Raw genomic sequence first — 13,166 nt, forward strand, 5'->3', positions numbered from 1 at the left:
CACCTGCTTTGATGTGGATGCTGGGGCTTCGAATCTTGCCTGCTTGGTTCTCAGCTGTGCAGAAGTACTCATTGTCGTGGATAATGCTGTTATAGGCGGAGGGAGAGAAAGGGTAGAGCTGGAGGGTGCCGTTGGCATGCACGTGGCGGATGTGGGGCACATCGTAAATGTCGTCTCCGGCGGCCAGGTACCAGCGCAGGACGGCATGGGGGGCGCCGCCCGCAGGGCAGGGCAGGGACACCCCCACCGAGCTGGAGAAGGTCACCCGCTGCAGGGAGGCGTTCACAAAGTACAGCCGCGTAGAGACAACATCCTCACTGTTGACTGTTAGGATGAGAGAAAGGGAGACAGAGTTAGTTAGCTGCTATGTGTCAGACATGGAGGTAACATTCACGTATCACAGCATGCAGACAATCAAAAAACACTGCTGATTATTCAGTGAATATTGAAAAAACTGCACCACTACACTTAACGCATGAACATAATAACACTTTATCTACTGACAAAAACAATCTACAAAGATGCTACTACACATTTTGTTAACATACCATGTGTACAAATGCAGTAAGTGTTTATTGAACAACGTGGGGCATTTCTGTCTATTCCTTATTAAAATACTGCAAAACTCATTGCTGAAGTACTGTTTGTAGATGTGGACTACAATATCAGATTGTGATCCCACAGCAGGAAAGTTTTAATTTAATCGTACATTCAATATATAATACATTTCTTGATAAGCATGTAAATTCCCATATGAAAGCACAAACCGTAACTGTAAACTGTACTTTAACATAAAAAATGACACTTTCCGTATTTGATATGTCCTTTTATTCTGGTATTTTTTGATGTGTAATAGAGATGTATTTACAATATTTTATGTGAGTCAGTTTATTAGTTGAATGGGATATTACAACTGAAAATAACTACTGCTCATGCTAATTTATCAAAATGCATCAAATGCAAACGCATACATCCCCCACATTCAGTAAACAAGCTGGATCTACAGGCATCCAGGTCACCTCAACCCAAACAACTTTCTTCCTGCGTGCCAAACTGCACTCATCCATCTCATCCCATATGCATTATCCTAATATCTCTAATCTAATATATGTATCCAGGGAGTCCTTTGGAAATCTGCCTCTCAATTGGAGGGAAAATGGGTCGCATAACTAGACCCCAACCACCACCTTTATCTTTTCTGCTGATATCCTCCCTTATGGAAGAAAACAGAGAATTCACATGGGTATTTGTTAAGCGTTCTATGTCTCAGGCCAGCTCTAGTCATATCATATCACTGTGGGAAGGCCTATATCTGTAGCTGTAGAAGCCTGAGGAGCTGGATATCACACATGTTTGCTGTAAAGCGACGCTATTGTGGCACAAATGAAGAGCCGCTACAAGATAAGTTGTCCTAAGGGAGACAGACCACCAAATATCTCTCTCTCAATATGTCCCACACCCTGTTTATAGTGGGCTACTGAGGCATTCTTTAAGATCTGTGTTTCTGGTGTGTTTGCTGGGATTGGGGAGGAGGAGGGGGGTATAGAGGAGAGTAAAGAAGTGCTGAGCTCAGCTTGGCTGGAGGCCAGGGGAAGATGCTGTGCCCCGAGCCAGAGAATTTCTTCTCAGACAATGATACTTAATTAATCCCTTTTCCTGGATTGTGTCAACAATGCCTGGATTAGCCATATCTATTTAATTCTCTGTGTGCTGGGAGAAAAATAGGGTGTTGGCTATCAATGGAGATATAAAGATGCTATCGGATGTCATTCAGGCTCTAATTTTTTACAGATCCTCTACATCAATGGATATCATTAGTAGCTAGCTATAAAATGAAAGACTGGCTCTCTGTTTAAGATCTGAATACAAGGCAAGAACAAGAATGAACAGCTGATATAAAAGCCTATTTTTACATCAGTTCTGTCTAGTATAAATAGTAGCATGTGATGACATAATGACATTAATAACATGAAAAGAATGGGATGAAATCGCAAGAGAAAGAGCTCAAACTAAAATGTAAGGATTAAGGACAAAACTGGCTTCAGATGATTTTCACCCTCTCCTCTATTGTCTGCCACTTCATGCATCCATCTGCATCCCTCTGTCTTATCTCAGTTACTCGTTCTTGTCTCGCCGTTTCCCATCATTTACTCACCCTTCACAGATACCCCTCCAAGACACAAACACGCTTTCTCTTGTCTTTTCCTGCCACATTAGAGACAGGCAATGTTCTGTGATTGAAATTTGTATGCCAGACGCAGAGATTTAAACCCACATAATCTCCTTTCACATTTAACACACACATCATCTATCCACTCTGTAATCACACTGCTGTGGGAGGCCGATGTCCGACTTCCCTGGTTTCCATGCGCGTGTAGGTGTGGAGCGGAAGGAGAGATCAGGAAGCCAGGCAGGAACAATGCTGTCGACAGGACATGGGTGGCTGGTTGAGGGTAAAGGTTCTCAGGTGCAAAGGTGTTTGGGTGCAACCGAATGAGTGAGTGTGTGCATCTGTGTGTGGTAAGGTCAAAGGGATAAAGAGGTTAATGTTAAATAACTGCCTCAGTTTTTCGATGTCAAGCTCAGCCAGCAGCGAGGTGTGCGGAGAGAGAGAGAGAAAAAAGCTGGGATCGCTGCCTGGGTGCATGTGCAGAACATGAGACCGTAAATGCACGAGCACGATGGAGATGGAGGAGATAGAGAGCCATTGTTGGAGCAGATCCTCTGCTCAAAAAAATCGGAATTTAGGTCAAGTTCAATCCATCCTGCCGTTTGAATCCATGTCAATCACTCTCGCGGGCTGCTAGGCTGACTGATCTGCACTTTCAGCACCACGGAGAGCACCACAATGTGCTGCCGGCTGAGGAACACACACACACAAGTGATTCCATAGTGAGTAAATAAGGAGGAAACTATTAGCACATGATATCGGTGACAGTGACCTGCTTCTCTTTGATGGCAAATTCTATTTTTTGAAGCTGAATATTCTCATGACAACCACAATGTATCTTTGGTCTGAAAGCACTCACAAAAGAAACAATTTCACTGTGCAAAAATTGATGTTCAGAATGTTATTATCCTCACAAAATGTTATTCTTCAGAGTGCTGGTTCTTAAATCTTAAAGCCAGAACAGAAGAGCTCAAATGTCTTAACTATACACCTGTGTGGATGGGGAGGACTTTGTGTGATTGTATGACGGTATTACACCACAGAAATAACTTTGGTGCATCTGTAGCTGCATACAAAACCAAGTAATCCTGGAATTGTCAGTGTTTAGCCATCGGTTCTTTTTCTACAACATGTACGGTCAGAAGTTTTCATTCATGGTGACAGATGAAAGTCTCAACCCTTTATACTATATTTCTACATATTCATTTTGATCTTTATGCCCACTTGCTAACTATTTGTGTTCAGATGCTGCATATCACTCAGGTTAATCTGAGGGAAGAAGTCAGCTCATTGTGTTTCTAAAAATCAAAAATCACACCAATTTGTAATTCTGTATGTGGATGTATCTGTATACATATCGTAAATATATTCTGTCAAATCCTAATCTGATCATTTTTTTTAATCGTTTGAGTAACTGCACAATCTTTCCAAGTGCAGAAGTACCTCCTAAGGTAAAATTAATGCATATTTGACTGATGATTCACCACCTTTTGCCCCCTAAAAATATCCCTCATCTAATAATTGCGTTTATTTTCTTGTTTAGCTGAATAATTTCTAAAGAACTGCAGAAGTAAAACTATTAAAAAAATTACTTTTTTTAACGTTTTTTATCGCTCAGATTTGCTATCTGAACCCTTATGAGGGTCCCGTCTCCCAGGTTGAGACCCCTTGCTTATCCTCTAAAATGTTGAAAATCAACAAACCTCTAACCATCCTGTGATATCATCAAAGATGGCCTCGAGCAAAAATTTTAAAACAGATCTGACAACAACTCAAATTCAGAGGCAAAACCTTTAAAAAGCAACAGCTTATGATGTGATGGCTAATCGCTTTGTCCTACAGTATGAATTCAGGTCACTGAGTTCACGCATAGTACACACACTCATGCACGCAAAAACATGTGAACAAACACGCAGAAGTGAGCCACCATGGTCTAAACTGCACAGATTACAGCCTCCAGCGGAAAAGACCATCATGATGACAACTACCACGTGTTTCATGGCAGCAGTCGCTTAGAGTTTGGGGTGAAAACGTCCAAATTAAATGAAGAAGGATGAGATTGTGAAGAAGTGATTAGGAAATGAAACCATCAGCCTAAAACCTATCAAATGTCATTTCATTCATACGGGGTTCCCAGGCTGCAGGTAGTGGTCACATGTGCTATGATACAGAGAAGAGCTGTAAGATGTTGCAGGACAATTGTGCAGTCTTATATTCTTGTTTTCAATGGAGCCTTGACCTCTTTAGGATATCTGACAGTTGAAGTGTACCTATGGGACAGCAATTAAAGGCATTATTGTCATGTGAAACTGTAATATGCTGAATTAAACTGCACAATAGAGGGCATATACTAATTATCCAACCCAGACTTTTATGAAATGTGACTGAAATGTATGGATGACCACAAGTAACGTAAAGAAACTAATCTTTTTGTCAGATATCATAATCAGACGACAATGATTCATGCAAAGCAATGTGAAACACACGATAAAAACATGAAACACAGTAACCTAGTTTTTCCTGTTTATTTGGGCAACATCCAACCTCAGATGTTATCAGAGTCCTTCAGTGCCCCAGGCTCCCTTTCCACCCTTTCCTCAGCAGAGAAATAAGGAGCAAAGGAGCAGCACTCATTCATTCATGAACTGTATTTTGATTAGCTTCTTCAAGCCTGGGTGCACTGATTACAATGAAGAAGGTCAAAGTGATTTTGGGTGAAACACCCAGAAACATCTTTCCTGTCAGGTGAACCTTTCACATTTTTCCTTATATTTGCTTCCTTTTTAAACATTCACTTTTCTTTTTTGCCAGTGTGTCCTTTTTGGTTTCTCTTTTGACACAGATCTTTCTCTTTTTTTGCTATACACTCAAATACATTTGCACTTTTTTCCCGTTTTTGCAGTGGATATGAAAATGGAGTATGAATATGTATGCTGGAGAAGCAAGGATATTGCCTATGGTGAACCGCTATGCATAATGCAGCTTTTTCTGTCTCATCTACATTCATTCAGACACACACACACACACACACACACACACACACACACACACACACACACACACACACACACACACACACACACACACACACACACACACACACACACACACACACACAGATTCATACCATCACGTGCATAGAAAAACAGGGCTATAAATCCCTCCTTCTCCCTCCCTCTGTAACTCTTTCTCTCCTTCAAACAGACACACACAAAGTCATGTAAATACATTTCAGTTTGCACTTATACGTTCATAATAGCAAGTAGATTTTCTATGTGGTGAACCATGTAGCACTACAGATAACAGCACACAAAACACACAAAGGCCAAATAACAGCTGAAGCATTGAAGTCAGTGGCAATGCAGCCTTTGCAGTGATGCTGCATAAAAATGGCACAACATAAAAGGAAAAAGATACGATCATGTTTGATAGAGGGAGCTACTCATTTACTATACAATGACAGCAGATTGAGATATGCATTAGGGTTGCGTGACAATGTGTCTCTCTGGTTTTTTGTGCACTCTGAAAAGAAATCATTTCTAACATGGTTTCATTTTCAATAGGTGGAACACTGGAGCCATAAAAGAAAAACTGCACGATACAATATTAGCGAATACACTATACATGCACACACATATACAGGGGAGGGGGTAGTAGGTGGTAAACAACCCCTACACACAGTTTATGCAGTGTCAGTAAAATATTAGGCAGCCATTTCAGCATTTGAAAAATCACATCTCCCACTTCAAAAAGATGATTTCCACTGTTGAAGTGAGTGTCAGGATTGTAGAGATGTGTTTTGTTTTTTTCCAATTCTCCCTCAGAGACAGGGCCATAAATTGTTTGATAGTAAGCAGAACAGGAGAGGGAGAAAGAGAGGCGTAGTGAAAGAGAGCTGATCGTGAGTATGATTGTTTTGTTGCTTATTTGTTGTTTGCCTTTTTTATGTTTTGTCATTGCCGACGGGATCATCCACCTTTCTCTGTGAATAAAGGCAGTGGGGCCCGGGAGCAACCGGACACTACAAAACCTGTTGAGTTTAGCGGTCAAAATCCACCTGAGTGACAGCTTACAGTGTAGTGACGATGATGTTGCTAAGGCCTGAGATCTAAAGCTGCGCAACAATAAACAGACATTTGAGCCATCAGGGAACATTGAGGCTGCTTTTCTGATTGATGTGTGGTAACTGAAAAAGCTCAGTCCAAGATAATCCCTCTTTCCAAATCCTTTCGTGCGCCATTGTTCACTTACACAATCTTACAGTCCCTAAATTAGGATGGGGAGGGGGAGGGGGATCCCTAAATTAATTTTTTAGCGCAATAACCTGTTTTGATTAAAGTGCATTCAATATACCTGAAACTAGCACCTCACACCAACTAGCACACGAAATGGAGTGTTTCAAAAAATATTAAAATAACACGTTAACATGAGAGCGAATGACTTGCTCAAATGGTTTGTGCCGCATCATTCAAAGCGCCAATTCTTAACAATGAAAGCAGGCTTTTCTCACCGGAGCACAGCGAGGGAGGAAAGTTAACCTGAGACTGATATGTGGCTGTGCGCTGTGGCGCTGTCTCTCTCCAAGAAACCTTACAGGTTACGTGGGCAGAGCCGGAGAAATAAGACGCACAGAGGTCTAAATTATGCGTTACTGGGGATATGTCGTGGCGAGACTGCAGGACAATCACGTTCTGAAGCTCAGTTCGGTGTGAGTGTGAACTGAAGGGAGAAAAGGAGAAAGACGAGACAAGAGAAGGATGGCTACGCTTTTGCTGACCTTTACTTACACGATATTGTTAAACAATTACGCAAACGCACTTATGTATAATTTAAAAGAAATCCTACATTCTGCTTTTCTCCTGTACAAACTACACACTTTAACTTTTGTTAAACCAAAACAGTGACTCTGCAACTACATGGCACACCTCTCCCAAACAAAAGCACATTCACCCGGATTTTAAGACGTGCTATTTAAAAATAGAAGGAAAAAAAACAACTTCAGAGATGTTGTCATACTTCCATGCGCCACTGAAGAGGCAACATCTCCAAATCCATCGTACGGGTGTAGCCAAGTAGCCACCAGAGTCTGACTCACACCGCAATTACTGGGCTCCCCCTCTACGCACTTCTAGTCGGCATTTGTTTTATATCCAAGTTTACGCACAATCCACAGATCAGCAGCTCAGGCGGTGTATCGAAATTATACAGGGGTCTTTTTGCAAAGTAAATGCTCCAAACTGCGCCACTCAGGTGAAGCAGAACATTTGAGTTGAAATGCTTCTTAAACTGCAGTGTGCTGTTAAATCAAGAAAAACACACCGACATTACATGCCACCACATTTAATCCTATCAGACTGTTAGCAGACAGAAGCACACTATGGGTCTAAACAGTTCATAATAAGGGGAAACACGATGCTCAGCACATCAAATGCAAAAATAAATTTAAGGCACAAAATTGAAGGAAAAGTGTTTTGTATATATGCAGAAACAACGTTGAGGCGCAGACAGTAATCAGTCTAATGTCAAGTATGTGTTGCAGGAGGCCTGTCGACCGAAACTGGATAGAACCGGAATCTTATTAATTGATGAAATAATTATAGCAAGAGCTCTTACTTCAACTACATCGCTACATGATGATTTCAGCTTTTTTCCCTGAAATTTGTACAATCACTGAAGGAAATTCCTCAAATTCTACGCGGAAGCGAATGTCTTTTTTCCAAACGATTTTAAAAATGTATTAATTGCAATCACCATTTGAGCCTTTTCCAATTTCTCAGGCCCTTTTCTGGCCTGTCAGGCCTGAAAGAAGATTCCCACACAGCACCACAGCTGAGTTTGTCTCAATTTTATTTCCATAAAATGACAAGCAGCCTCCCAAATCATGACAAAGAAGAATGAGTGTACTCTCCCCCCTCCTCTGCCTCTATCCATCCATCTATCCATCCCTCTCCTCTCCCCCTCCTCTGCGCACTCATGGGTGCAGGTGTGCTGATATGCAGCCAAACTAAAGCAACAAACGGTCAGTAATGACTGAATGAATGTCTAATTAACGACAGAAAAGGGGAATACAGAAAATGAAAATCATCCTAAATAGGTGTGATTTGACAAATCTTCATATTCATGCAAAAAAAAAGAATAAGTAGAGCCTTGTGTGTCATTCTAGGAGGCGCGGCCGAGCCATGAAAATACGCAGTACTAATGCATATGCATGTATGATAATAGACCTACCTTTTCCGCTTAATACAACGGTTTTTGAAAAATTAAACACACCTGAAAGACACAGCAAGCATGTGAAACAATAAATCACAGCTGATTCGTGCAAAATGAGGGAAACAGGGCGTTGAAAAACAACGGAAAATGGAAGTTTGTTTTCCACTGCGTTATCTACATCTCTCCCATCTCAAGCACTCTTTCCGCTCCAGTGGCTGTTTGCAGCCCCCCTAACCCTCCTCCCCTTACCACACACACACACACACACACACACACACACACACACACACACACACACGCACACACATACACACACAGAGTACATCTCATTCAGTCACGGGACAGGGCGATGTACAGTGTGTATAATCGAAATAGACCCTGTAATCCAATTACATGCAACAAAAACAGCACAGAAGTCCCCGCCGCAGCTGCAGCCTGGCAGAGGGCACTGCCAAGGCCAATGATGGCGACCAGGAGCATGAAACAGGCGTACAGAAGCACAATTACAAACAAATGCTTAAACCTTTCGTCAATTTTATCAAGTAGAAGGCTTTATAATCACATATCCTCAGTTATAGACCCGTGCGTAAAGACAAAGGATGATAATTAAGAGCAGAATTAAGTCTTCTTGTTCTTTTTTTTTCATTGTGTGGTTGTTACGAAGTGACAGAAATCCTTGCAAAGAACGGATGATTTCACATTTAAAAGGCAAAATAAATATCTCGCTTCTGCAGTATTTAGAGCGAAGCCAATCAGTAGAATCTGGTGCCACAGAAAATGGTGGATGAATAATTAGACCAGGGATGATAACAACTGAGACTGCACACACTGACACTCCTACATTTTTATCAAAAGATTTGAAAAAAAACAAACAATCTATAATATAAGGCCTGGTGTTTTAAATACACAACTGGGGCACATTATCTGCAAATTAAAGGCCAGCGCTCAATACCCCCCAGCATCAGTTCACACGTCTCTCATAAAATGTATTGACCCTTGTTGCCTCACAGCCGCATACACACCACACAACACGCAAGTCAACACTCAACCTGGCGTCTATATATTACCTCCATTCAAAACAATAATACTAATAACTGCTGGAAAAGGATGCTTTCACCCCTCGGGACCCCCTCCCCCCCCCTCCCCTCACACATCAGTCTCCCACACGCGCATTCAAACACTGACATCTTATTTGCGCTGCAACAGGACAGAAAAAGTCTGCAAATGCATTAAACTCTTCTGCCCTCTTGGACTTTTGCGAGTAAACAGCCTACAGCTGTGGCCAGCATCAGCGCTCCAGGTCGCCCCTTTTTATCCGTGCGCGCGCCTGCAGATCCCTATCAGCCTCTCCTCCTATTCAACAGCCTCCATATTCACGACACCTCCACATATTCATCATGAAAAATGCAAATGCCGTTGTCTTTTTCATCTCCAACAGACAGACTGTGCACTTTGGACATCTTTGTGCGTTTTGTCTGCGATCACCCAAGTAGAGTGCATGTTGATGTTATGCTCATAATGAGCCTCTTTTATCATTTTAATCAAATTATCAGATCATCACTGGGAGACACTGAGAACGTAAGAGAAATCCGAGCTCTCGCTAAGGGAAGAACATCATGGCTGATCAGGAAAGCATCCTCTCACGACATTAAACAAAAAAGTTATCACTCTTTCTCCAAATGTGTTTTTGGAGTTTGATTCGACATCTCTAGCCCTCCTTTGTAGCATCAATTAATTTATTCCAACACTGACCACCCAGACACGCTAAAATGCATGCACAGCCAACTTCAGCATTCCACGGGAGAGGGGGGCAACATGCAGATAAGCAATACTTTAAGACAATTCAAGCCTACCTTCTTGCAAAGAATACAGCAGAAGTAAAGTTACAAGCCACATGCCATTAAAAGCAGTTATATTTCACAGGAATGTTGTGCAGTCCCCAAGAAGAGTGCACGGCGCAGCGGTCGGCCAGGCGAGGCTCCGTGCTGGACTGGTTCTGCTGTTCTCCGGCGGTCTCTCCAGCCCTGGTCCCACACTCTCCAGCGCCGAAGAACGAGCAGCGGAGAAAGTACCGCCTCTGTGCCCTGTTCTCTCCTCCCCTTACCGGGACAGGATGCTGTCGCCACACCCCCGGTATCCTAATGATGCGCCGCGGCGGAGAGGTGAGCCATACGTACTAATAGAGGGACCAAACGAGAACCACTGAATCTCTGTATTACGCGCACTGAAAATATGCTTTTATCCAGTAGACTGATGGAGTTCCAAATGTAAACTTAAAAAAATCCCGTCATACAAGTCATTTGGATTTTGTTTTGACGCAAGGAAGTTAAAGGAGACAGGGGGACGCCTGTGCGTATTTTCCATGCAAATCAACTTGGCAATTTCCATAAACCGGTTTTCATTTTCTTAGCAACGGTGTTCCCAGAAAGTGAAGGTAAATTTGTCCACACCAACAGAGAGTGTCTTTGAAAAGACATAAAAGACTATTGGCACGCAGGAGTGCGAATTCGGGAGCGCAGAGAAGCTGCAGACTCCGATTCCTTCCAGTGGAAAGCGGGAATGAACCCTGCGCTGCGCACCTGCGTGTAGCTACCAACACTGGAGGCGCTCAAATGGCACAAAATAGTTTTGATATTAAAACAGCTGCAGGCAATTATCTACAATCAATCTCATTTAAAAAGGTGTGAATGAGGCCAATTCTGCGACTGAGATGGTCAATAAGTTCATTAAAATCGATCTGTGAATCTCTCTCTCACACAGAGGGGGTGCGCGTAAAGACGCACTGATCAGGGTTGGTTACTGACAAAATACCACGAAAATACATATTGTGTCATAAATACCTAAATATTTCAGCAGTCACCTAAACTGACGTCAAACTACTTTAAACAATAGTTGTAAAGATGGTTTGATTTTTTGCAAACAACCTGCTCACACACAAGCCTGATTTACATGAATTTACACTCTAGTTCAGCACCTGCAAGACACAATCTAAACATCCATCTTCAGTGCCCCTCAAGTATGTATGTTTACATATGTAAGTATACAAATAGTTCATTCTAATCTGGACCAATGTAGGCCTCAGTGTTCCAACTGTAGCCACACTGATCAACAAAGTCAACTGCAAAGCATTGTTCAGGTTTGAAAAGGTTGTACATTTTCTGACAAAATAATCTTAGGTGATTATGTTTCATTTAAATAATTATTAGGGACAAAATGGGCTACATGGCCTCAGAGATTCAACCTGCATTGGTTCAAAGCGCCCTCATTCAATCCTCTCCTCTTCTCTTGCCATCCAGTTCATCGCCTGAATGACCAACACACTGTAAAAGCACAGCTGTTGTTGTTCATCCATTTCAGACCCACCACAGAGATTCCACTTGTTGTCCACTCAGTTGTACTACTTATCTGATATCAGCCACCTTCTACTTGACACGAACATCCCTTCTAACCTCGGCTGTCACTCTTTCTGTGTCTCTCTCAGTGGTGTAATGTGGTGCTCAGAGTGTCGTAACCAAAAGTAGCCCTAGTTGTGGAATTGAGCTGAGGCAAGCTGTGGCCTCTCTCACTCCCACTGAAGAGCCGCTGTAGTGTGGCAGGCAAGGAAGCACACTCTGCCTCCACTCTCTATTATGTAACAGGTGGAAGCACACACACCCACGCAACCTGTCTCTCTCTCTATCACAGACCCAGAAACATGAACACACAAACATCTCACAACAAGAGGGACATTATATATTTTTTTTCATATATATATACACACACACACACACACACGCGTAGCATGACCACTTTCATATTATATTCTGCGCATCCATATGTCTACTTTAAAGTTCTTTATATATCTACACAATTTCAGCGTCGTGCACTTCAGCCACAACACATAGTCCAGGTTCAAAAGTGCAGCCTGTAGTCCACAGTGAGTGAGATGTGCACTCTTGTTTAGAAACTTGACATCCAACAGGGAATATAATCTGCCTCTGCATCGTATTTTCTGCACCTCAATACACATCTCCCAGTGACAAACTGGTCATATAAGAGCAGCCAACACAGTGACATTCACACTAAGCTCTTTATACGCAGATGCTCCTCCCAGCTGCCCTGTATGGTGACACATGAAGTCTCTGTCACAACTCCAATGAAAAAAATAAAAATAAAAAACACTGTGGCAAGCTGGTTAAGAGGCTGATGTGAGTCGGGCTGACAGCACCAAGCAGGTTATACTGCATGTCAGCCAGTGATCATCATGAGGCCTGACAGGCTGAGCTGGGCCAGCCAGGCCAGAGAAAAAGCAAGCAGCTCTCAGCCAGCTCCAGTGACTGTCACTGCAGCCAAGACCCAGGACAGGCTACCACCACACCACTAAAAACACAGCAGCATGCGACTCATCTCCATCACTTTTCCCAACTGTTGCCCGGAGATATAAGGAAGGAGTCAGGAAGCAAGGGTAGTAGGAGAGGAAGAGGGTTTGTTGACTGAAGAAGCAAAAGGAGTGAGAAGGACAGAGGAGAGAATCAGAGGAAGCCAAGGAATGGGCGAAAGGCAGACAGAGAGAGTGATGAGGCGGATAAGTTAATGTGGATGTTAATGTTAATGCTCAGACAATCAGAGTTCCCCCTCAGGCCCTGACTACATGCTAGGATCATATTAGCGTTAATGTATCCAGTATTAATGCGCAGCCCCCAGCTCACTGAAACCTCAGCAAGGTTAGAATTAGGAGGAGGAGAGGGCTCAGGGTACTACAGGCTGCTTAGCTCTGTGCAAGGTCACAAGGATCAAAATGGGAATG

General features: G+C 42.6%; 1 protein-coding gene across 3 annotated transcripts in view; it reads right to left on the reverse strand.

Moving 5' to 3' along the window:
- Positions 1-10,904, reverse strand: part of LOC111587747 (cell adhesion molecule DSCAML1) — a 108,479-nt gene extending 97,575 nt beyond the window's left edge. For 2 of the 3 annotated variants that reach the window (XM_023297845.3, XM_023297838.3), the window contains exons 1-2: positions 10,234-10,896; positions 4-324 (exon numbers count right to left, since the gene is read on the reverse strand). In XM_023297845.3, the coding sequence (XP_023153613.2) occupies positions 4-324; positions 10,234-10,276 (364 nt within the window). In that variant the 5' untranslated portion in view covers positions 10,277-10,896. Of the gene's footprint in view, positions 1-3; positions 325-10,233 lie in introns of all 3 variants that reach the window. The other variant, XR_004846414.2, reaches the window with a different exon arrangement.
- Positions 10,905-13,166: the final 2,262 nt, after the last annotated feature.

This window comes from Amphiprion ocellaris, chromosome 7 (assembly GCF_022539595.1).
Source record: "Amphiprion ocellaris isolate individual 3 ecotype Okinawa chromosome 7, ASM2253959v1, whole genome shotgun sequence".
In the NCBI taxonomy this organism is placed as follows: Eukaryota; Metazoa; Chordata; class Actinopteri; family Pomacentridae; genus Amphiprion; species Amphiprion ocellaris.